This window comes from Solanum verrucosum, unplaced genomic scaffold (genome assembly GCF_900185275.1).
Source record: "Solanum verrucosum unplaced genomic scaffold, falcon-dt-bn FXZP01000230.1, whole genome shotgun sequence".
Lineage (NCBI taxonomy): Eukaryota > Viridiplantae > Streptophyta > Magnoliopsida > Solanales > Solanaceae > Solanum > Solanum verrucosum.
In genome coordinates this window covers 1,755,623-1,777,892 of record NW_026019954.1, presented here as the reverse complement: position 1 = coordinate 1,777,892, position 22,270 = coordinate 1,755,623, and the positions used below count along the sequence as shown (strand labels likewise).

Here is a 22,270-nt window from a genome sequence, read left to right as displayed (position 1 = left end):
AAAAAATTACTTGCAAGGGTAATATAAGAAAAATGTAATTAATGTTTTCTTAATTTAATAAAGTGGATAACTATTTTAGTATACTGATCAATTAATATGAGACGGAAGAAGTAAATTTCTTAATATGTTAAAATATCAAGAGTATCAAATTTTGTTTTAATAATAGAGTGAGAGAAATTAATTGATTTCCCCAAAATATTCATGCTTAAGACATGAAGAGGAGCCAACAACAAAAGAAATTTACTTATTCAATAGTATTCAAAACAAAAACACACATTCATCTATGTTTTTGACCATTCCTTTTGACCTCAAAATAATTCATATAAATATAGAAAATTCTTCATCCATTTTCCTTTTTCTTCATAACAATTCCCCATAAACCTCTAATTTTTCTTCTCAAACTCTGAAAACACACACAAAACTTTGTAATTTGCATTTTTCAGTGATGCCCAAGTGCTTTAGCTTCACCGCAACTCAAAACCGGTGCCTCAAATCCACTTTCAGCAGCCGTGGACTCCGATCTACTTTCACTGACCTCAAAGATGGTACCATCATGCATTGCTGGGTACCCAAATCCAAAAAACCGACCCGACCCGATTTGGTCCTAATCCACGGTTTCGGAGCCAATTCCATGTGGCAATGGAGCGAAACGGTTCGGATCCTTTCCCGTCACTTCAACGTCTACGTCCCTGACTTACTCTTCTTCGGCGACTCGTACACCACTCGGCCGGAACGGACTGAGTCGTTTCAAGCTCAGTGTGTGAAGCGAGTTATGGAGGCGAACTCGGTGACGAAGATGAGCGTTGTAGGGCTGAGCTACGGCGGATTTGTGGCGTATGATTTCGCGGCGCAATTTGGGGATTGTGTTGAGAAAGTGGTGATTTGCTGCGCCGGAGTTTGTCTGGAGGAGAAGGATTTGAAAGAAGGATTGTTTGCGGTGAGTAGTGTGGAGGATGCGGCCAATATTCTGCTGCCGCAGACGCCGGAGCAAATGAGAGAGCTTATGGGTTACACGTTTGTTAAAGCTCCGGCCAAAGTGTTGCCGTCTTGCTTGCTTACTGACTTCATTGATGTAAGTCTCTTCTTCTTTTTCTTTTTTTTTATTTACTTTCCTTTTTAGTCGTTTAAAAAATATATCCCTTTCACTTTTAGTGTTTAAAAGTTTACGAAATTAAAAAGATATTTTGATATTTTTCGCAAATCACATCAAAATCCCACAGTAAATTGAAATGATAAGAATGGTAACTTTGTGTTAATTATGATTTAGCACCACTTCATCCCTCCATTATTGGAGAATTAAAAATTGATTTTTCATTTTTAAAATAAATGTTGTCTGAATTAACGAAAATTTTGAATTATAATATTTTATATAATTAGGATATACTAATTTTACTTTAAAAATTGTATGCTCTAGTTCACGTAATATGGAGGGAGTAGTATTTTCTTCTTCTTAAATTCAACTGTATGTTGTTGAGAAGCAAAGACAGTGAATGCGTTCTGACGGGCCGTTGAAATAGATATACCAATTTAATGTTACAATAACTATTTGATCTAATTACAATTTTAAAAAAATACTGTATTAATTTATATAATAGGTGAAATCTTATAATAAGAAAGGATTATTTCACATCCGGAATTTATATTTACAACATGAATCAAGAAAGCAAATTATATACTAGCGTAAAATACAAGTATGGAATAAAAACTTTTTTTTTTCCTTGAGATAGGTTACATAAGGATCTTCTTCAATATTATTTTAATAAGGGATAATTTCAAAGATATATAGTAAGTTAGATTCTATTTGGATCGGCTTACTTTAGGCTTTTTAAAATATTTTTAAAATGTTTGGGTAAGATAATAAAAATTAAAATATTTATTCTAAGTTAAAATAATAAAAATAAATCAAAACTATAACTTATACTCCCTCTGTCTATAATTGACTTAAATGATAGGGGTAATTTTATCAAATCACATTTATTAAATATTACTCATCTAAATATTGAAAAATGAACAATATTTAATAGCAAAAGTAAAATAGATACGAAATAATAAATTATTCATTAATTTTATAAATTTGATAAGTATTATTACTATTAGATATCTCAAAAACAATAGAGTGGACAAATAAAAATAGACAAAAAATATTGTATATTACTATTAATACTAGACTCTTCTTGCATTTTCCAAAAAGTATCGAGGAAATTAAAGTGAATCATCCACTTGTGCAAAATGCCAAATCCTCACTTAATTAGGTTCTTTAATTTTTTTTCACGCCCTCAAGATCCTACCATGCGTAAATTAATGAAAAAAAATCAATTATGCCCACTAATAATTGCAATAGACAAAAATAATTTTATAAAAATCATTCATTTTTCATTTATTTATTTCATGTGTTAGTTTTACCATCTTTTATGAAATAGGTCATATAACTAAAATAATATTTAATTATTTAAAGGACTACAAAATTAAATTCCCCACGTCAATTTATGGTCGCTACGTAGCTCAAATTTTGTGTATAAAAATTAGGATTTAACCTATATTGTGTATAAACATCTTTTATATACCATTATACAGTTTGTTTCTCCCTCCGTCTCATTTTATATGTCATCCCTTTCTATAAATAGCTGGACCACAATACTTGTCATTTTATAAAGTTTCTGCATAAATTACCATATTTTGCCTATTATACCATTGATAGAATAATTAATTAATCTTGTCATTTATTAATAAAGTTGACTTAAGAAAACATTAAATAAGGGTAGAAGGGTAAAGTTACATCATTTCTTAATGCAAATACAAAGTAAAAAGATGACATATAAAATGGGACGGATGGAGTATATTATATATAATAATTTTTCCCAAGTATAATATTGGACTACTTAACGTAAATTTTTCAAAAGCAGTAAATACTTTTTAATATTTCCCTTTCCTGTTGGCCCTGCTATCGCAATTTCTGGCCGACTAGGTGCCTCCAATGAAACGTTTCATGTGTTGTTTACCTAAACCAATTTATGTTATATTATTGTTGATGAAAGATCTGAGTTTATTAAACAGGGAAACCAAATGAGGTTAAAGACATTGACGTCTTTTATCAAAAATAAATAAAAAATCGAAGATTAAACTAATGTATTAGAGGATAATAATAACTAACAATTCACAAGTGACGTATTAATAATGTGTTCCTCAATCCATATATTTATGTATCTTTATGGGTTTTAGGCACCCCTTACGAAAGATACTCATGTAATAGTCTCAATCATAGAGTATTAATCCGTAATTAATACTCCACTAATTGAGTATGCATATCTAAACACCATTACTTGTCTCTATCATCTTAATTGAATACTCCAACTTACAAAAATGATCATTTAAACCCATCCAACATTTATGTCATTATGTGTCACGTCAGCATTAAAATAGTGAGGAAAAATTAAGTAAATTTGATATATAAAAATCCCTTGTTTGTTTCTTCTTATACTGCTCCATATTGTAATGAAATAGTAAATGAGTATTTTGGGTGTGTTATATATGAGCAGGAAATGTTTACACAATATGTAGAGGAGAAGAAAGAATTGCTTCTTGCAATTGCAAAAGACAGAAAGCTTTCTGATCTACCTAAGATCACTCAGGTTTTTTCCCTTTTCCTTGTCTTCATTCGCTAGACATAAGTTTATATTTTCATCATAATATCCCACAAGTTATGTATCAAGAATTTTTCCTAATATTGCTCTTTATTTTGCAGCCAACATTAATAGTCTGGGGAGATCAAGACAAAATATTTCCTTTAGAACTAGGCCACAGATTGAAAAGGTTCATTTCCCCAACTGGGTTAGTTGAAATTTTGATTTGCACTTTGTCAAAATATTTACATCCCCTAGCTCGATAGACATAATTATACATGTTTACGCTCATACATCTCGATTAATTTTGTTGGATATATTGTGTGATAGAATCATGCTTGGTGACTGACTTTTTGAATATTTTTGGGCAGGCATTTAGGGGAGAATGCTCAGATGGTAGTCATTAAGAATGCAGGCCATGGTTTTCTTTATGAGAAACCAAAAGATTTCCATAAGCCTTTGAAAGCATTTCTCTTGGGTACCACAAAAACTGCTCCTTCTCAGGACCAAACATGATTCACATGCTACCTACCATAATGTAACTTGGTCATAATGTATCATCTCCATTTTTTGCTATTTTATTCATGTATTATTGCTCTACCACCATCCTAAGAAACATTTTAACTACTATTATAAAAGAATTTTAACAACTACCATAGTTGTTCTCAAATCTCGATTTCTTTCTGGGTTTCGTAAAATGAAAGGCCATTCAAAGCCACCACACTGTGACATGAAAATGTCACGATCCCTTGACGTATAGTAATCATTTGTCTGAATCACAAGCATTTCTGCAAATGAAATTTCAAATACCTGATGGATAGCCCTGTTTGGACTTTGGACCCAACCTGCTCAATTTCCACCTCTAAATTTAGCTATATTTCGAATAGAGCATTCACATCATGCAACAATAGCAGCAATTTTTTTTTACTGAAAATGAAAAGAACTCTGGGAATGTCTATGTATATGGAAGAAGAAAGTACAAAGCCAATAGGCATGAATCCCTGAACATTATATGAAAAACAAAGACTTTCCACAAGCAAACATGTCTCTGAGGAGCCAGCATCACAATGATTCGCCGACACCTCTTGAACTTCAACTAGTTCTGTAAACATGAAAAAGAAAAAGGCGATTAACGTGACAAGACAGGCTTCAATTGTCCAAGCTATACCTAGTTGTATATGGATCATTTCAACAAGAATATAACAGTGATATTGAAGTTGAACCAACGGTTAGAAATCATACCTCTCCCTGGAGCTCATCACCCTTAGAATGCTCACCTGACAAAATGATCACATATCAACGTCATTTCAATCGGTAACTATTTACTTCTTTATGTTTAATTTCAATAGATCCTATTCGTTGGTATGGATTCAAAATCAGCTCTTTGTTTTCTCTCGTCATATATCCCTTGTAAGTCGGGATCAATATATATTACAGTCAACAGAAATTAATTTTATGGAGCTATGCAGCATAAAAAGGCAAAAATTAATTGCAAAAGCAACACCTTTTCCCATATTTACCAAATGTAACAGGCATTTGAACCTAGCTCATAATTGTCCACAACCATAAGAAAGCGAATTAACTTAGAAAACATTGAAGCATCCCATAAGAAGTACGTACCTCCCTCTTCAAGATCTGATGTCCACAAAGTGAGATTATCCCTTAGAAGCTGCATGATAAGGGTGCTGTCCTTGTAGGATTCTTCACTTAGGCTATCAAGTTCGGCAATAGCTTCATCAAATGCCTGCTTGGCCAAGTGGCATGCCCTGGTAGGAGGTGGATTAAACAAAAGAGAAACAAATTAGGTAAGGGAAGTATTCTTGATAAAAGCAGATCACAAGTTAAATTACCTTCCCGAGGCACGATCACATGTACAAAGAAAAAGAAGAAATGTCAAATACTCAATACAACAACAACAAGGACATACCCAGTGTAGTCCTACAAGTGGGGTCTGGACAGAGTAGGATGTACGTAAACCTTACCCCTACCTTTGTGGGGTAGAGAGGTTGCGCCCGATAGACTCTCAACTCAAGAAGAAAAGATTTCAAAGCAGGAAGACAAATATGTCAAATACTCATAGATTACCAAAATTATCCGTTGAAACTCTGTGTAAATATATTTGAAAAGGCAACAGCTCAATATCATCAAATGATTCACAATTTCACAGTTTGATGAGAAAATCATTTTCAAAAGTTCCCCAGTTAGTATCTCCAAGCTCGTTTCATTATGAAATGGGGAACAAGAAACAAGGGGTGTACTTGATGGACAATGATAAGTTAAAATATCTTTTGTCTAGTCATAACATATTTAGCTTCTGTCCATACAGTTGTTATCTAACCTCTCGGGTGAATTTAGAATCTCATAGTAGAAAACTGAGAAGTTCAACGCGAGTCCAAGTCTGATTGGATGAGTAGGAGCAAGATCTGTACTAGCAGCGTTAGTAGCAGCCTACAAAAATAGAGCAATAACCTAAATTAGGAACAAGACATAAAACCAAAGAAAATATAAAAATAATGTGCAATCATGAACAACAAATATAAGAAACAAATGCTGCAGATCTTTTATATAGACGTAGAAGAACATCTGAGCCAAATTTGAAAGCGGTTGAACAAAAGAAACCTGATAAGCTTTAAGTGACTGTTCAGACGCCTCTTTACGATCATCCCCTGCTTTGAACTCTGCTAAATAGCGATAGTAATCTCCCTTCCTGGATGTGAAGTAAAAGGAGGTAAACTTGTAAGTTCATCAATCAATTTTTGGGGATAAAAGGGAAGAAAGACATCTAACTCAGATAAATTAAAAACAGGGTCACACGGGAAACAAAATGTATTAATCTCCATCACAAATAAGAGAAGAAAGCAAGTAAAAAGGTCAGCAACTTACATCTTATAGTAGAAGACAGTAGATTCTCCAGTAGTGGACGAAGGAACAAGGTGCTCATCGATCACTGACAAAATGTCGCTGCATATTTTTGTAAGCTCGTCTTCAACCCTCTGCCTGTAAGTCTTTATTCTCTTAACATTCTGCTCATGACCCTTACTCTCCTCCTTCTGTTCAATCGAAGACAGTATCCGCCATGAAGCCCTTCTTGCTCCAATTACATTCTTATACCCAACCGACACCAAATTCCTCTCTTCAACAGTCAGTTCGACATCCATCTTAGCAATCGCCTTCATTGCTTCAACCATTTCTGGGACAACAAATAGAAAATGCACGATCACATATTTATCAAACTTTAAGAAAACCGAACAGTAGTAGTAAGTTAAAGATTGCACAAACTTATTAATTATGAATAGTAAAGCTTCAAGTCTTCTCTCATTTGTATTGCCTGCCTGTATGCTCAACATCACTTCTTATCATCAATTTGAAAGCTTCAAGCTTTCTCTCTTTTATACTATTTGGCTCTACACACAATAGTTCTTTCGCCTCTAAAAAAAAGATTAGATAAGATAGACTAAAACCAACGGGATCAAGCCAAATGACCCTTTATCCACTCATCACTTTACGTTATAATGTTCATCCGAGATCATAATCAGAATGACTTTCATCTCTCAACATGACATCCGGTACCTTGAAACTTTGCCTTCTGTTATACTACCATATATCAATCATAAGATGTGTTTCTACCTCATATAATATTACCCCATTTGTCGCAAAACGACAGTGCATTCACATTAGCTTCCACGGTATTTTCCACCGCAGTACTACATACAACCTAACAAATATATGTCCGTCCTGCTGTGTAAAAAACTAGATTAACCTAGACAACAAATTATAAAGGCGAGTGATTTTCCTCCAAGTTCACTTTAGTTGACATCTGTGCTCATAGATATCTCAAATAAAAGCCAAATTATTCATCAATAGGTTTCATGTTCACTACACCTTGGTAAAAACTCTCTCAATTGATCTCAAGAAGTAACCACTACTCTTAGAGAAAATCATTCTCCTCTAAAGGGCATTTTAATTCAGTCCATATCTAGCGGAGATAAAAACACAAGGTGATTTCTTCCTATGTGTCCAAACTTCATGGATAGAATTACCCGGTATCAGTGTTGGTGGATCGTATAAACTACCCCATTGAATTAGTCGAGATGTCCGCAAACTGACTAGACACCATGGTTATAAAGAAGAAAAAAAACATCTTTTATAGAACATCAACAACTGTTCAAGGCAATTTCCAGTCTAATTTGTTAAAAAAGACAATCTAGCATAACAATCAGCAACTACATACTAAAGGGGTATAGAGAAACAAAGCAAATGAGCAAAAAAGATCACAACTTTATGAAATCCCAAAAGAACAAAAATCTAGAGACAAAAACAATAATTTTTTGCAACTAAAAAAATTAATTAAACCCCAAAAGAAATAAATCTAGAGATTTTGCAACCAAAAAACACCCAGTATTTTTTTCAAGATTTTGCAACCAAAAAAAATAATTAAAAAACCCCTTTTGAAATCAAAGAAAAAAACAAAGAACTGATACTAAATTTCTACAGCAGCATCAACAACAACAAAAATGAAAGAAATTTAAAATGAAAAATGTATACCATCATATCTCTCAGCTTGCTCAGCCAGCCTAGCCAAGTAAACCTGTTTCTCTCTTTCCTTCTCCATTTCTGCTCTCTCTCTCTCTCTCTCTCTCTCTCTCTCTCTTCTCTCTTTGCCTATTTTCTTTTGTTGAATTGAATTATATGATGATTCTCTTCTATATGTGAAGACTTTCACCTTTTCTTTGGACTATTCTTTTCCCCTTTTATTTGTCTTTAACACACAAAAAAATGACTAAATTAAGGCCCTCTTTTAACTTATTAAAATATTACTATCATGTTTTAATCCAACACTCCAATTCCTAATCAAGTTTTTTCAGTTTTAAAACAAAACTCACATATTAAACTGTTAAGTTAATCACAAAAACTATATCATCTCATATAATTATACGTATCACTCTCAAATAAAAAATATCTAGAATTTATGACTTATTAAAACAAGGATATAACTAAATGACGTATTTTATCTAATTAACTTAACTATCTATCAGAAAAATAAAAAGATATATAATATTTTTTAAATTGTGAGTCAAAAGTGTGAAAAACTAGAACACATTATTAGAATTAACAATTATAATCAATACCTTAATAAGTTGAAAATGTTGTTCAACTATTAAATAATTAAGTTATTTACCTAAAACATATTATTTCCTTAGTTATATCATATATGCATTAACCTTCATATGATTAATTTTTTTTACATACTTTATATAATTATATTAATTTAACTACCTATTAGACATACGAGAATATATATCATATTTTTATAATTAAGTGTATAGTTAAAACACTTTTTTAGAATTAAAGTTTATAATTGGAATTTTTTTTTCTTTTTAGATTATGCGGCATTTGGTAACTGCTTTCAAAGGGGATGTACTTGATACTGGTTTTAGTAGGAACAGTGGGCGCTTAAAACTACCTTGGATTTCTCAAATCGCCGGCGATCAAATCTGGACCGTTGATGATGGGGTTAGAGAGAATCTCAGCCGTTGATTGATCGTGCAGAGCACGATGTTAACAGGAAGCTGTCGGTCACATGGCTGTCGGATTGACTAAGATTTTACTGTAACTGTTTTGAATTTTGTCGGATGATAAAAAATAAAAATAACGCAAAAAAATTATTTATTTACTTATATAAAATATTTTTCAGTTTTTTTTTAAAATAAATAAATTATAGTTCTACGAAATTTAACTAAAATATTTTATATGGACTAACACCAATATTAAAACGGAAAGATGTTCAAAATTTTATACTAATATCTGTGATGCTTATAGAGTATATACATGTCTTTCTTAAAATCGAATCAAAATCAATAATTCAACTACAAAATCAATTCATAACTTATTAATATTGGACTATTGAATTATCCATTAGTAAACAGATTAAAATTTACAATTAACGACTTAACGATGCACAATACATATTACTCAACTTTTTTTATTAGACAAATCGCTTACACGTTAGGAATAATTATATTATGTTTATACCTTTTATATATATATAAAATTGGAATTTATATAAAGTTATAACGTAAGAGGGGTTCTGCTTAATTTGTTTGGAGTGTCTTTTCTAGTTTTTTTTTCATCTGGTGTCTGATATCTATATTGAAGCTCGATTGATTCGCATTGAAAGTCCCTCGTTGGGGGTAAAGTGTTTCCTAACAAAAAAAACTTCATGTTTAGGAGAATTCAAACTCAAAATCTCTGATTAAAGATAAATGAGTAACTATTACTCTACCACAATTCTTGTTGGTTCGTTATCTAGTTATAATGGTGGTCTTAGTAATATTGTTGTGTGCCTATTTGGTGAGAATAATTAGGTACGTTGTTAGTTTTGTTTTCTTTCGTTTAATAATGTTGGTACTCATGAAGTAAATGTTTGTGATAAATGGGTGTGATATGTTTTGAATAGTTTTTTTTTAACTAGGCATTGTGTTCGTCCTTCATAACTCTACCTTGATCTTTTGAATTTTGTTTTCTAAGATTTTGTGTTTGCTACTGTGTGTTCTTATTTAGCAATTGGCATAGAAGTAATAAATTTGACAGTCATATTTTTTTTACTTAATTTGCTTCACACTATTCATCGATAAACCTTTTGAATTTTACCTTTTCTTATCAGTTATTATTGATAAACAAATAAGTCAATCGAGAACTAATTAAATCAATCAATATCTTATCGATTAAATTATTCAATATATTTAAAAATCGACAAGTGAAATGTTAAGGGTAAATATTCAACTGAATAGCACCTGCCCTAAGCTATATTATTATATTTTGCTTTTAAAAATCTCTTGAACAATTAATAAAATATCAAATGTAGATCTTGCATAAACAATGGAAGTCACATCAAGGAAGATTTGAACTTAACATTTAGACATTTTTTATTGCTCAAGACGATACTTCAATTATTACATAATATTTACTTGACTTACAACATAGCTATTGGTAAATATCAAAAAGTACATGCTACAAATTTGATGTTAGCCTATCAAATCTCCCTAAAATAAAATTGTCTCTAATAAGATTAAAGTGATAGGATTTGAGACAGATCATAAAGTAAATGAATTTGATTTAGCATATGTTTTGTCCTAATTGTATGCATATACGTTATAATAATTAATTTGACCTAAGCACGATGAATAAAAAATAGCAAAGTGAGTGGTATAGAAGAACACTACAATTAGGAAAAGGACACGTTCAAATTTACTATAAAACTTGTTAAATGATTCAATTTGTTTTTTGTTAATGGTTGGGTCAACTATAGTATAATTATTATATTTTTATTTATTAAGGACTGAAGCTTTTCAATATATAATTTTTTTTAATAAGAAAAAAGGATCAAAATTATCATTCAACTATGTAAATTGTCTAAATTATCCCTTAAAAAGTGTTGTTGTTACTCAAGAGAAATATTTAGACTTCTTTTTAATTGTTTAGAATGCAAGACCTATCTTAACCGCAAGTGCATTCGTCATTTGATTCTATCCTAAATCCCACCAATTTCAAAATATGTATCGCTTATTTACTTTTAAGTAATAACTAATAAGGAGAGCGACAAAGGGTATATTTTCTTTTCTATATCGTCGTCTCATCAATGCGTGTAAATTAATAGACAAATCTATCCTTTTACGCTTGTTAATCTGTATCTCATTCTTCAGATATACAATAATAAAATAAAATATAACAGTATCAATAAATTAACAAAGAACGTATATAAGATAAATAACAAATATTACGAATATTTTTGAACCAAGTGGATCAAAAAATAGGTTTTCAGAAGACTAATTAGTGCCTTTAACCAAAAGCTAATCCTAAGACAGAATAATTTTTTTGAAAAGATCTCTTAATAAATCTTGTCCAAAAACTAAATCAAAAGTCAAAACTAATCTTTATCTCCTCAGTCCTCACATGCCCTTCTTCAGCAATCAGCACTAGTGCTTCTAAAGTACTTTGTCCATAAAGTTATGTATCTCGTTAGCACTGATGTTTGTTGCATTTGAGCGGAGAATAGTTTTTTGATCTTTATGAGGTAAGGATAAAATTTATATATACTCTATTTTCTCTAAATTTAACTTATGAAATATTACACTGAAATGTCGTTGTTGTTGTCACCAATGGTACAGCATCAAAGTTTTTTTTTTTGGGTGCATCAATATAACATTAAAGTACATGGGTGAATTAGAATCATAGCATTCAGGACACATATGTGTCCGTGACATATTACGAATTAGTTCGAGCGTATTTTATGCAAATTGTCATATAGGACATGTGTTTCTACTTATTCAATTTTATACAAATTTAAGCTAGCGTTTGGCCATAAATTCCCAAATATTTTTGGCAAATATTATTGGGGTGAAAGTTTGGATGAAATTTGGCTATAGTATTTGGAAACATATTTCATTTTTTTAAGAAATATGATTTATATACCCATAAGTTTAAAAACTATCATTACTTCCACAATAAATCTATTGGATCTTCGTTGCAACAAATAACAAGTAGTATCCATGACACTGGACCAATGTGGTAGTTCGGAGTGAGTGCAACAAGCATCATTCCATATATCGTGAAGTAGACGAAACACATGACTTTGTTACCCTGAACCGATTGTTCATCATTTTCATCAACAACCATATCATCACTTTCATATTCACTGAATATTTCATCACTGCTTTGGAGTTCACGTAAAAAATTATATAATATAACGTAAACAACTACTATAGAGAATGTTTTTGTAAAAGATAAAATTAGTTTGGTGTAGAATTTGAATTTTTAAAAGAAATAATGACAAATTGTATGGACAAACACAATGAAATCTATGACCAAACAGGTCCTAAGCAGCGGCGGAGCCATGATTTTCAATAAGGGGTTCAAAATCTGAAAATTTAGGCACACAAAGTAGTCAAAGGGGTTTTGACATCTACTATATCTACCTAAAAAATTATTCTAACCATGTATAAATCATATAATTTTCCGCCGAAGCCCTAATTGTAAGGTGGCTCTGCCACTGATCCTAAGTGTCTATTTGTACACACCCAAAGTTGAAGATTAACATAGACGACTTCAATTTTATATTATTATTATTATTTTTTTTATTTTTTTTTAATAGACGACTTCAATTAAGATCAAGTTAAAAAGCATATTTATATATTACTATATGTTTTCAAAAACTATGACCAACCACACGTTAAGCCTTGATTCCCAAAAATATTTGAGAATCTATAGCTAAATGATGTAACACTTGCTTGTAGATTCCAAAAGCAAAACCCGAAAAAGAAGCAAGTTGATTGCCAAAAATTGAATGATGAAAGAAGCAAGTTGATTGAATTGAAGGATGATGGTCCCAACTACCATTGAATGACCATTTCTTTCAAATTAGCTAAGACTAACGTGGTAGGTTGGCCCAGTCAAGTCATCAATTAGTATATGTTTGGTTGCCACTCAAATAACTGCTTTGTCAACGTCAACTTTTTCCTTATTTAACATCTTTCAATTGCAATCTCGACTTTGTCGTATGGTACATCATATAAGGATAATAGTTTCAAAATTTAATTGATCATGATTAACTCTATTCATGTTTGATTTAAGACATTAACAAATCCAATGTATCAAAAGATCCTTGAAGGTTGCTTTTCCTACTTCATTAGTTCGCAACTCACCACATTTTTGTAATTTTCACTTACAAAAAGTATGTGATATATATCAAAATCAGGAAGATCACTTTCTAAGAAAACTTAAAATTTTAGAGTAAAATGTTATTATAAAAGGATCTGATTACATATAATAAGCTTGTTAATCCATATGGGAATGAGGATTACCTAATCACGCCCTATTGTCGCACCTATCGATATATAAATATTGTAATACGCCTTAATGATCAATCATTAACAATGGATGTGATGAGTGATTTTGCTAGAATAAATGTTAACGAGATTATTGTTTTAATTTGGTAAATAATTCGGAGAAGGATATTAGAAATATTGATTCTCAAGAAGCAAAATAAATTCTTGAAATAGCGAAAGCTAATATGATAAAAGTTAGAAAGAGAAAGAGGCAAATCTAGCTCTAGAACGAAATAGAACACAACCTATATATTTGGTACACGTCCTAAACAAAACTATAGTAAATGTGATAATAATTGTTTTTGAGTGGATAAATCTTCATTTTTATTTTTCGCAGGTGGAAATTCATGTACTTGGCTACTACCTCAATTCAAGAAAAATAGGCCAAGTTTAGACAAATTTGTTCTTCTGATAGGGAAGTTTTTAATAACAATAACGAGGATTGTGTTGGAGTGATAAGTATTCTTTCATTCTTAATCAAGGTCTCACGTGGAAGTCTTCCTGGGAACATAATCATCTTTATTAGGGATTGTTCTACCCCTCAACATGGGAACTTTGAGACGAGAATTCATTTTAGCAGACTTTAATGTGACTATTGGACATCGGATAAAAAGTCAAAATAAATATATAAAAATAATAGTAATGGTAATAAAAATGGGGTCTTTATACATTGTCTTGAATGTTGAGGGAGAACTTTCCAGTTAAATGAAAAGGCCAACCTTTTAGAAGACCAAAACCAAAAGTGGGTCAAGTTTACTACCAATTGATAAAAAGAGTACTTGTTCTAACACACTAAGACCTTCTTTTTTATATTGATAAATCTAATTTATATTTATGCAACTTTCAAGAATTAAAAACTACTATATTAGACTAATCAAATTTAAGCTGTGATCTATATTTTTCTTTACACCAAATTTCATCGTAATATTTAACCGAGAAAATGATCATTAATGTAGTGGTTGAATGATTTTAGTTCTTTTATATATACCATGTATCTCAAATGGAGTGTAGGAGAAAATGATTATTTTAGTTCTTCTGTGCAAATTTAGAAAGACTTTTGGTTACTTGACATATATGAAGAACTAAAATGATTACCTCTTCTATTAGTAAGGACTATTTTGATATCATTTTTTCTATATACTTGGATCATTTTGGCTACGTGAATTGACTCTTGATTAGCGAAAAGTGACAATTTGAATATAAAGAACTATTATTATGAGCTTTATCTCTAAACAACCGTGTGCATTTACAAAGCCACTTCCATCAAACGCAAACGCTGACTAGATCAAATGTGTGCTTGATAAGAGCTTATGCCTTTTGGTGTTTTGATGATCTCCTCACAAGTGCAGGGACCTGGTCCTCTGCAGAGTATGCTCATCCAGTGTCAAAGTGCGGTACAGCTGTAAAAGTTGTCTGCGTCAGAAAGTTGGTGAAGCTGCAGAGTACTTCACCAATCAGAAGCAAGGAGGTTGCTTGTACGTTTGGTAATAACTTTTTATGGTATATACTAAACCAAATACAACAACATCATTCATTCATTAAAAGAGAGAAATATTTCAAGCTTCAAGAACAGCAAGGGATCTGATCGATTACTTCAAGAGCTTCAAGAACAACAAGGGATCTGATCGATTACTTCAAAAGCTCTTGTGCCAGCTGTTACTTTGTTTGCTTGTAATAGTGCTTACATTGTAGGATTCGTTTTGTGAAAAAAACGTTTTAAATTTGTGTGAATCATTGTAAGAACTAGGTTAAGGGTAACTTAGGGTCTTACTCTAAAGTCTATATTAATCGGTCGGGATTAGTATAGTGGGCGGTGTTGTACCCGCTTAGCAAAGTCTAAGTTATCTAGGGGTGATAGCTTAGTGGGCAGTGTTGTATCTGCTCTGGCTCATCTAAGTAATAGGAGGTATTGCTTAGAGTTGGGATTAGTAGGCTAATCTCGATTTGTAAACTTGTTTTTACTTTTGCTTGGAGAGGATTAGTGAAAGAAGTTTGAAAAGTGGTCAGGTCGTGGTTTTACTCCCTTGAGCAAGGAGGTTTCCACGTAAAGTTGTTGTGCATTCTTTACTTTCAGCACTTTGTTTATTTTCTGTTATTGTAACTATGCTGAGGACCTGGTCCCATAGAAAACGTGGACGCATACATTCCAACAAGTGGTATCAGAGCGGTACTTTTCGTTTTGGTTAACACCAAGAAAAGAAAAGATCCAAAAGGAATGGCTGCTCCACCTAATATGGAAGAAGGTCAGTCTTCTACTAGGCCACCGCGTTTTAATGGTCAATAATATGGCTGGTGGAAGAATCGAATGCATGACTACATCAACGCTGAGGACACTGAGTTGTGGGACATCATTCTTGATGGACCATATATTCCTACAAAGGAAGTGAAGGATGGAGAGCTCACCACTACAGTTGTCAAAACTAGAAAGGAGTACAATGAGATGGATAGGAAAAAGATAGAGAAGAACTATAAAGCAAAAAAGATTCTAGTGTGTGGGATTGGATCCGATGAGTACAACAGAATTTCTGCCTGTGAATCAGCCAAAGAGATATGGGACTGTCTCCAAACAGCCCATGAGGGAACACAACGAGTAAAAGAGTCTAAGGTCGATATGCTTACGACTCAATACGAGAATTTTTGTATGAAGGAAGGTGAAACTATCTTTGAAATGAACTCAAGATTCACTTCCATCACCAATGAACTAAGATGCTTAGGTGAGCCCATTCCCTTAAGTAAACAAGTTCGCAAGATTCTCAAGATTCTTCCCAAGTCATGGGAAAGCAAAGTTGATGCTATAACAGAGGCAAAAGATCTTAAGACACTTTCCATGGATGAGCTGATTGGAAATCTCCAGACCTACGAGTTGAACAAAAAGCAGGGGACAAACATGAAGGAGGGAAAGAAGGAGAAATTCATTGCTCTAAAAAACTCACAAAATGATGCGACTCAGGAGGAGGATGAAATGGCCTATGTTACTAAAAGGTTTTAGAAAATCATCAAGAAACATGACGTCTTTCAAAAGAAGGCTTCAACCAGCAGAGCAGCAAACGCAAATGACCTTTGTCATAAATATGGCAAACCTGGTCATTTTATGAGGGACTGTCCCAGCCAGAAGCAGGAAACTCAGAACTTCAAACCTCGTAAGAGGGACCTGGTCCCAGACAGTGCTCTGAGAAAGGCTCATGCTAATCAGTTGGTGAGAAAAGCCTTTGCTGTATGGGGAAATGATTCAAGTGAGTCAGAAGAAGATGCAGAAAGTTATGAAGATGTTTCAATGATGGCTATTAAAGAAGATGAAAATGTCTTCAATTTCATCTTCTCATTAATGGCAAATTCTGATTATGAAGAGGATTCAGATAAGGTAACTCTTTTTTATCTTAAAGATGATCTAGATAATCTGCCTATTGAAAATTTGAGGAAACTTGCTGCTCTGCTTATTGATTGTGTTGATGAACGAACCACTGAAAACTTAATGTGGAATAAAAAATTAAGTTTGTGTGAAGATAAGAATTCTGCTCTCATGTCTAAACTGAGTATCAGGATAGGCATCCTCGAGAATGATAGTCTGGAACCCAGTGAGGGACCTGGTACCTCAGTAGGTGGAAAGAGAAAGCTTAGCATCCTTGAGGAAGAACTGGAAGAAAAGCTCAAAATCCTTGAGTCCAAGTTAGTTGCTCTCTTGAAACAAATTCTCAACAGAGAAAGGATCTGAGTAAGGTCAAGGAGGAGTTAAGCCACTCTCTAAAATGGACTAACTCTTCTAAGATACTCTCTAATCTGTCTAATCATAGTTTCAATGGAAAGAAAAGGTTGGGACGTAGACCAATAGAACCTCCTTATAATCCTCATAGCAAATATGTGTATGTATCTGACAATCTGTTGTGCACTCACTGTGGGCGTAATGGTCATCTAAAAGAAAAGTGTGTGACTCTGAGAAAAGCAAAAGAAAAGCATGAGAAATTTGTCAGATCTAAAAACAATGATAAAAGGGAACTCAAGGGACCTGGTCCCCGTTATCGTTTCCGTAAGAACACTTTGCCCCCTGGACAGGAAGGTTTCTTATTAAGCCTTTTGATAGTTATTGGGAACTCCGTCTGAAGTGGGTTCCCAAGTCTAATAAGTGATTTTTGTGCAGAAGAGAGGGAGCAGTCGATGTTGGTACATGGATAGTGGATGCTCAAGGCATATGACTGGAAATACTCTAAACTTCCTCTCTTTGGAAGCACACCAAGGTGGTAGTGTGTCATTTGGCGGTGGAAAGAAAGGTTTTATTCTTGGTATTGGCAAGATAGGAAGAACTCCAGATCATTCCATAGACAGTGTACACTATGTGGACAGTTTGAAGTTTAATCTCTAAAGTGTGTATCATATTTGCGACAAGGAAAAATGAAGTCAAGTTCATATCTGAAGGGTGTGTGGTTACAAACTGTGCAATTAAGAAAATTGTAATGTCTGCAAAAAAAGTCAAGAATGTGTATGTTGTTGATCTTGATTCTACTGAAGAAGACAACTTGTCATGTCTAAGTTCTCAAACTGATGATGCAAATCTTTGGCATAGGCGACTGGGTCATGTAAGTACCTCTTTACTTAACAAGCTTGTTGCAGGGGACCTGGTCCGCGGACTACCAAAGCTGATGTTCTCAAATGACAAAATCTGTGATGCCTGTGCAAAAGGCAAACAAACAAGATTTTCTTTCAAGGCAAAGAAGGGTGTGAGCACTACCAGACCTTTGGAACTTCTCCACATGAATCTGTGTGAACCTGTTAGAATTCAAAGCTGAGGAGGAGTGATGAAGGGATACCATGAGATGGAGGAGCTGATCAAGGAAAGGGAAGACAAGGATATCCTAAATCCTGGAAACAAACAGGTTGCAAAGGAAATTGCTGCAGATCTCACAGGAACACCTGGTCCCTCTGATACTACCCAGAAGGTTCCATCTCAAAATCATGAAGCTGATGATGTTGAATCTGATGCTGAAATCGAAGAAGAGTTGATCATAAAGTCCGGATGGAAACATCAATTCTCATATCCATTGGACAATCTCATCTCTCCACTTGACTCTGGAATTCAAACTAGATCCAGGACAAGAAATCTAGTTGCATATTCAGCCTTTATGTCAAGAGAAATACATCAAGGAACTGCTTTGAAAGTTCAATTCGATTGAGACAAAAGTTCTTGACACTCCCATGAGCACAAGTGTGAAGCTTGACTTAGATGAAGATGGAGTTGAGGAATGAGTGCAAGATTTCAAGCAGCACCAAAGGAATCCCATCTAAAGATAGCTAAACGTATCCTGAGATACTTGAAGGGAACTCAGGACCTGGTCCTCCTCTACCTAACAGGTGACTCACTTGATCTAATTGGTTTTGCAGATGCTGACTATGCAGGCTTTCTTGTAGATCGAAAGAGTACATCAGGCATGACACATTTTCCTGGATCATCACTGATTTCCTGAGGGACAATGTTGAGAAGCAAAATGTGGTGATGAAGTTCTGTAAGACTGAGGACCAACTGACTGATATCTTTACAAAGTCATTGAGTAAAGAGTGTTTCATTAAAAGCAAGATAAGGCTGGGGATGCACAAAATTACCTGATTCCGTGACAAGTTTGCACAAAAATCTTCTATTTAGATTATGTTACGGAGGCCAGGTATCTATACTTGTTTTAATGCTTGTCACTTAAGAATTCACTTCTGGTACCTTAATGTAGGTATACACTCATGGTGTGTCTAGTTGAAGGGAAGATTAAATCATACTGACAGGGTTGCAAACTGAAAAAGGGACCTGGTCCTGCTGAGGTTAGTATCACTTAGACTACACTGTCTGTATGTCAACATCACTGCCACATGTCCCTCGCCCATTCATCGCGTCAGTTTCAGATGTCTTTTCGCTTTTAAACCAAAGGTTGCTACTGTTGAAGACTCGATATCTTTTTGGTTTTATATACTACTTCTCTTAGTGAATCAAATTACAAAATCTTATCAAACAATTCTTGTTGAAATTCACTAATCCCCTTTCCAAAAGCTTTTCTCTCTTTCTCAAAATGTCTAACTCTAATTCTTCTTCAAAGATCCCTATCTCCCAAGAAGTTGAAAATCTTAGTTCATTCAACTTCTCTTTTTTTACTCCAGAAGGCTGTAAAGAAATCTCATGTGAAAAGGGAGAAAGTTAGAAAACAGGTGGCTGAAAATTAAAACTCATAAAGGGACCAGGTTCTAGGGTGCAAAATCAAAGTGAAGAAAAGAAAATGACAAGGGAGAAGCGGATAACGGCAATGGAGAACCAAAAGGTTTTGAATGGCAGAGTCTTTGACCCTGACATTCTAACCAAATTTGGAATATCAAATCTTTTTTATGCACTTGCCACAAAACGTTGAGATGTCAAGAATGCAGGGTTATCGAAAAGGTTTCTCAAAGGGAAATATCAATTGCTTTTTGAGTTCATCAATAAGGTGTTAGTGCCCAAAACAAAAAAATAGTGGCATCTGCTGCTGATCTGTTTCTCATAGAGAAACTTGATGAACTTGAAGAGATCAATCTCTCTGCCATTATGCTGGAATGTTAGTGTGTTGAAGGAAAAACTAAGTGCAGATCTCAAATGACAGATGTTCTAGAGCAGCAGGCTACTCTTAAACGGGAAGTGACTGATCTTACTGAGATTCTGAATAAAAAAGAGATTGAAATTGCTTCATTGAGGTCTGAATTATAGAAGGCAGTTTCGAAGGGACCTGGTACCAGCGATGGAAATGAGCAGGTGTTGCAAAAGTTGAGGGATGAAAATGAAAGGTTACTGAAGACAAATGCATCACCCAGTGAGGAAGTTAAGACTCTCAACATGCAGCTTATCAAAGGCTCATGAGGATGCAAATGAGCATCTGTCTCTATTTATGTGCACCCTCAATCCCTTTCCCCTTCTGTCCTAAAAGTGTCTTGTTTCCTTAGTTTCCCTTTTTGTTCTTCAATCCTGATTAAAACTCTTGTGGCTTTGTGTTTGTTTTGCTTGACTACAGTGGTCAGTATTTGTGATCTAATGCTATTTATGTTTCTCCCCTGTTCATGTGTGGCTTAATATTCGCTTTATGCTTACATACACATGTTCTGTGTGGCCCAAGGTCCTGGATTCTTTATTGCCTTGCATTTAACTTGAATATGTTTACTGCTTCACCTTTTCAATGATGTCAAAAGGGGGAAGTTTTGTTGTAAAGTTGGTTGTGGAATAGGGGCACTGAACTAAAGAATAGGGGCATTGAACTAAGGGGGAACGAACTGTGGTTGTTAGGGGAATTGAACTAAGGGGGAACGAATTGTGGTTGTTAGGGGCATTGAACTAAGGGGGAACGAACTGTGGTTGTTACTGGTGCACTAACAAAGGGGGAATTTGTTATGTATTTGAATGAATGCTTGTTCCCTCACGTGAGGAGTTATGCAGGTTGTTTGTCATCATCAAAAAGGGGGGAAATGATAAGTGCTAATGCTCCTAGATGTTTTGATGATCTCCTCACAAGTGCAGGGACCTGGTCCTCTGCAGAGTATACTCGTCCAGTGTCAATATGTTGTACAACTGTAAAAGTTGTCTGCGTCAGAAAGTTGGTGACGCTTCAAAACACTTCACCAATCAGAAGCGACGAGGTTGCTTGTTCAATTAAGGGGGAAACTTGAGTCAATTGAATGAATGTCTGTTCACTCATGTGAGGAGTTATGCAGGTTGTTTGTCATCATCAAAAAGGGGGAAATTGATAAGAGCTTATGCCTTTTGGTGTTTTGATGATCTCCTCACAAGTGCAGGGACCTGGTCCTCTGCAGAGTATGCTCGTCCAGTGTCAAAGTGCGGTACAGCTGTAAAAGTTGTCTGCGTCAGAAAGTTGGTGAAGCTGCAGAGTACTTCACCAATCAGAATCAAGGAGGTTGCTTGTACGTTTGGTAATAACTTTTTATGGTATATACTAAACCAAATACAACAACATCATTCATTCATTAAAAGAGAGAAATATTTCAAGCTTCAAGAACAGCAAGGGATCTGATCGATTACTTCAAGAGCTTCAAGAACAACAAGGGATCTAATCGATTACTTCAAAAGCTTCTTGTACCAGCTGTTACTTTGTTTGCTTGTAATAGTGCTTACATTGTAGGATTCGTTTTGTGAAAAAAACGTTTCAAATTTGTGTGAATCATTGTAAGAACTAGGTTAAGGGTAACTTAGGGTCTTACTCTAAAGTCTATATTAATCGGTCGGGATTAGTATAGTGGGCGGTGTTGTACCCCCTTAGCAAAGTCTAAGTTATCTAGGGGTGATAGCTTAGTGGGCAGTGTTGTATCTGCTCTGGCTCATCTAAGTAATAGGAGGTATTACTTAGAGTTGGGATTAGTAGGCTAATCTCGATTTGTAAACTTGCTTTTACTTTTGCTTGGAGAGGATTAGTGAAAGAAGTTTGAAAAGTGGTCAGGTCGTGATTTTACTCCCTTGAGCAAGGAGGTTTCCACGTAAAGTTGTTGTGCATTCTTTACTTTCAGCACTTTGTTTATTTTCTGTTATTGTAACTATGCTGAGGACCTGGTCTCATAGAAAACGTGGACGCATACATTCCAACAGTGCTATTGGATTCTTTTTGCATATCTCAACTATTCAACCATACCTGTTACTGATGGGAAGTAGCATGCATAGTACTAGATTCTAAGCCATTAGGTGAGAATCACAAAAACTCGGCATTTCACCAACTAACACAATCAGATTGTGAAGCAAGACAAGGAGCACGGCGAGCAACAACT

The 22,270-nt window shown here is 34.1% G+C and overlaps 3 protein-coding genes across 4 annotated transcripts in view; 2 read left to right on the top strand and 1 right to left on the bottom strand.

The window, feature by feature from the left end:
- The first annotated feature begins 412 nt into the window (after positions 1-412).
- LOC125814181 (uncharacterized) lies at positions 413-4,270 on the top strand. 2 transcript variants are annotated; one of them, XM_049493637.1, is made up of 4 exons: positions 413-1,072; positions 3,537-3,629; positions 3,743-3,810; positions 3,992-4,270. In XM_049493637.1, exons 1-4 carry the CDS (start codon positions 446-448, stop codon positions 4,134-4,136), a joined length of 933 nt encoding a protein of 310 aa, XP_049349594.1. In that variant the 5' UTR covers positions 413-445; the 3' UTR covers positions 4,137-4,270. The 2 variants fall into 2 exon arrangements, with proteins under 2 accessions (XP_049349594.1, XP_049349593.1); XM_049493636.1 differs by having other exon boundaries at positions 3,743-3,828.
- Positions 4,271-4,519: 249 nt separating this feature from the next.
- LOC125814193 (14-3-3 protein 7) overlaps positions 4,520-22,270 on the bottom strand; it is a 330,997-nt gene continuing 313,246 nt past the window's right edge. Inside the window, exons 2-8 of the mRNA XM_049493648.1 lie at positions 8,166-8,247; positions 6,504-6,810; positions 6,240-6,327; positions 5,959-6,068; positions 5,241-5,386; positions 4,863-4,897; positions 4,520-4,722 (exon numbers count right to left, since the gene is read on the bottom strand). Of these exons, the coding sequence (XP_049349605.1) occupies positions 4,717-4,722; positions 4,863-4,897; positions 5,241-5,386; positions 5,959-6,068; positions 6,240-6,327; positions 6,504-6,810; positions 8,166-8,232 (759 nt within the window). The 5' untranslated portion in view covers positions 8,233-8,247 and the 3' untranslated portion in view covers positions 4,520-4,716. The remainder of the gene's footprint in view (positions 4,723-4,862; positions 4,898-5,240; positions 5,387-5,958; positions 6,069-6,239; positions 6,328-6,503; positions 6,811-8,165; positions 8,248-22,270) is intronic.
- LOC125814108 (uncharacterized) lies at positions 15,810-18,285 on the top strand. Its single transcript, XM_049493562.1, has 4 exons — positions 15,810-16,486; positions 16,613-17,170; positions 17,296-17,558; positions 17,864-18,285. Exons 1-4 carry the CDS (start codon positions 15,810-15,812, stop codon positions 18,283-18,285), a joined length of 1,920 nt encoding a protein of 639 aa, XP_049349519.1.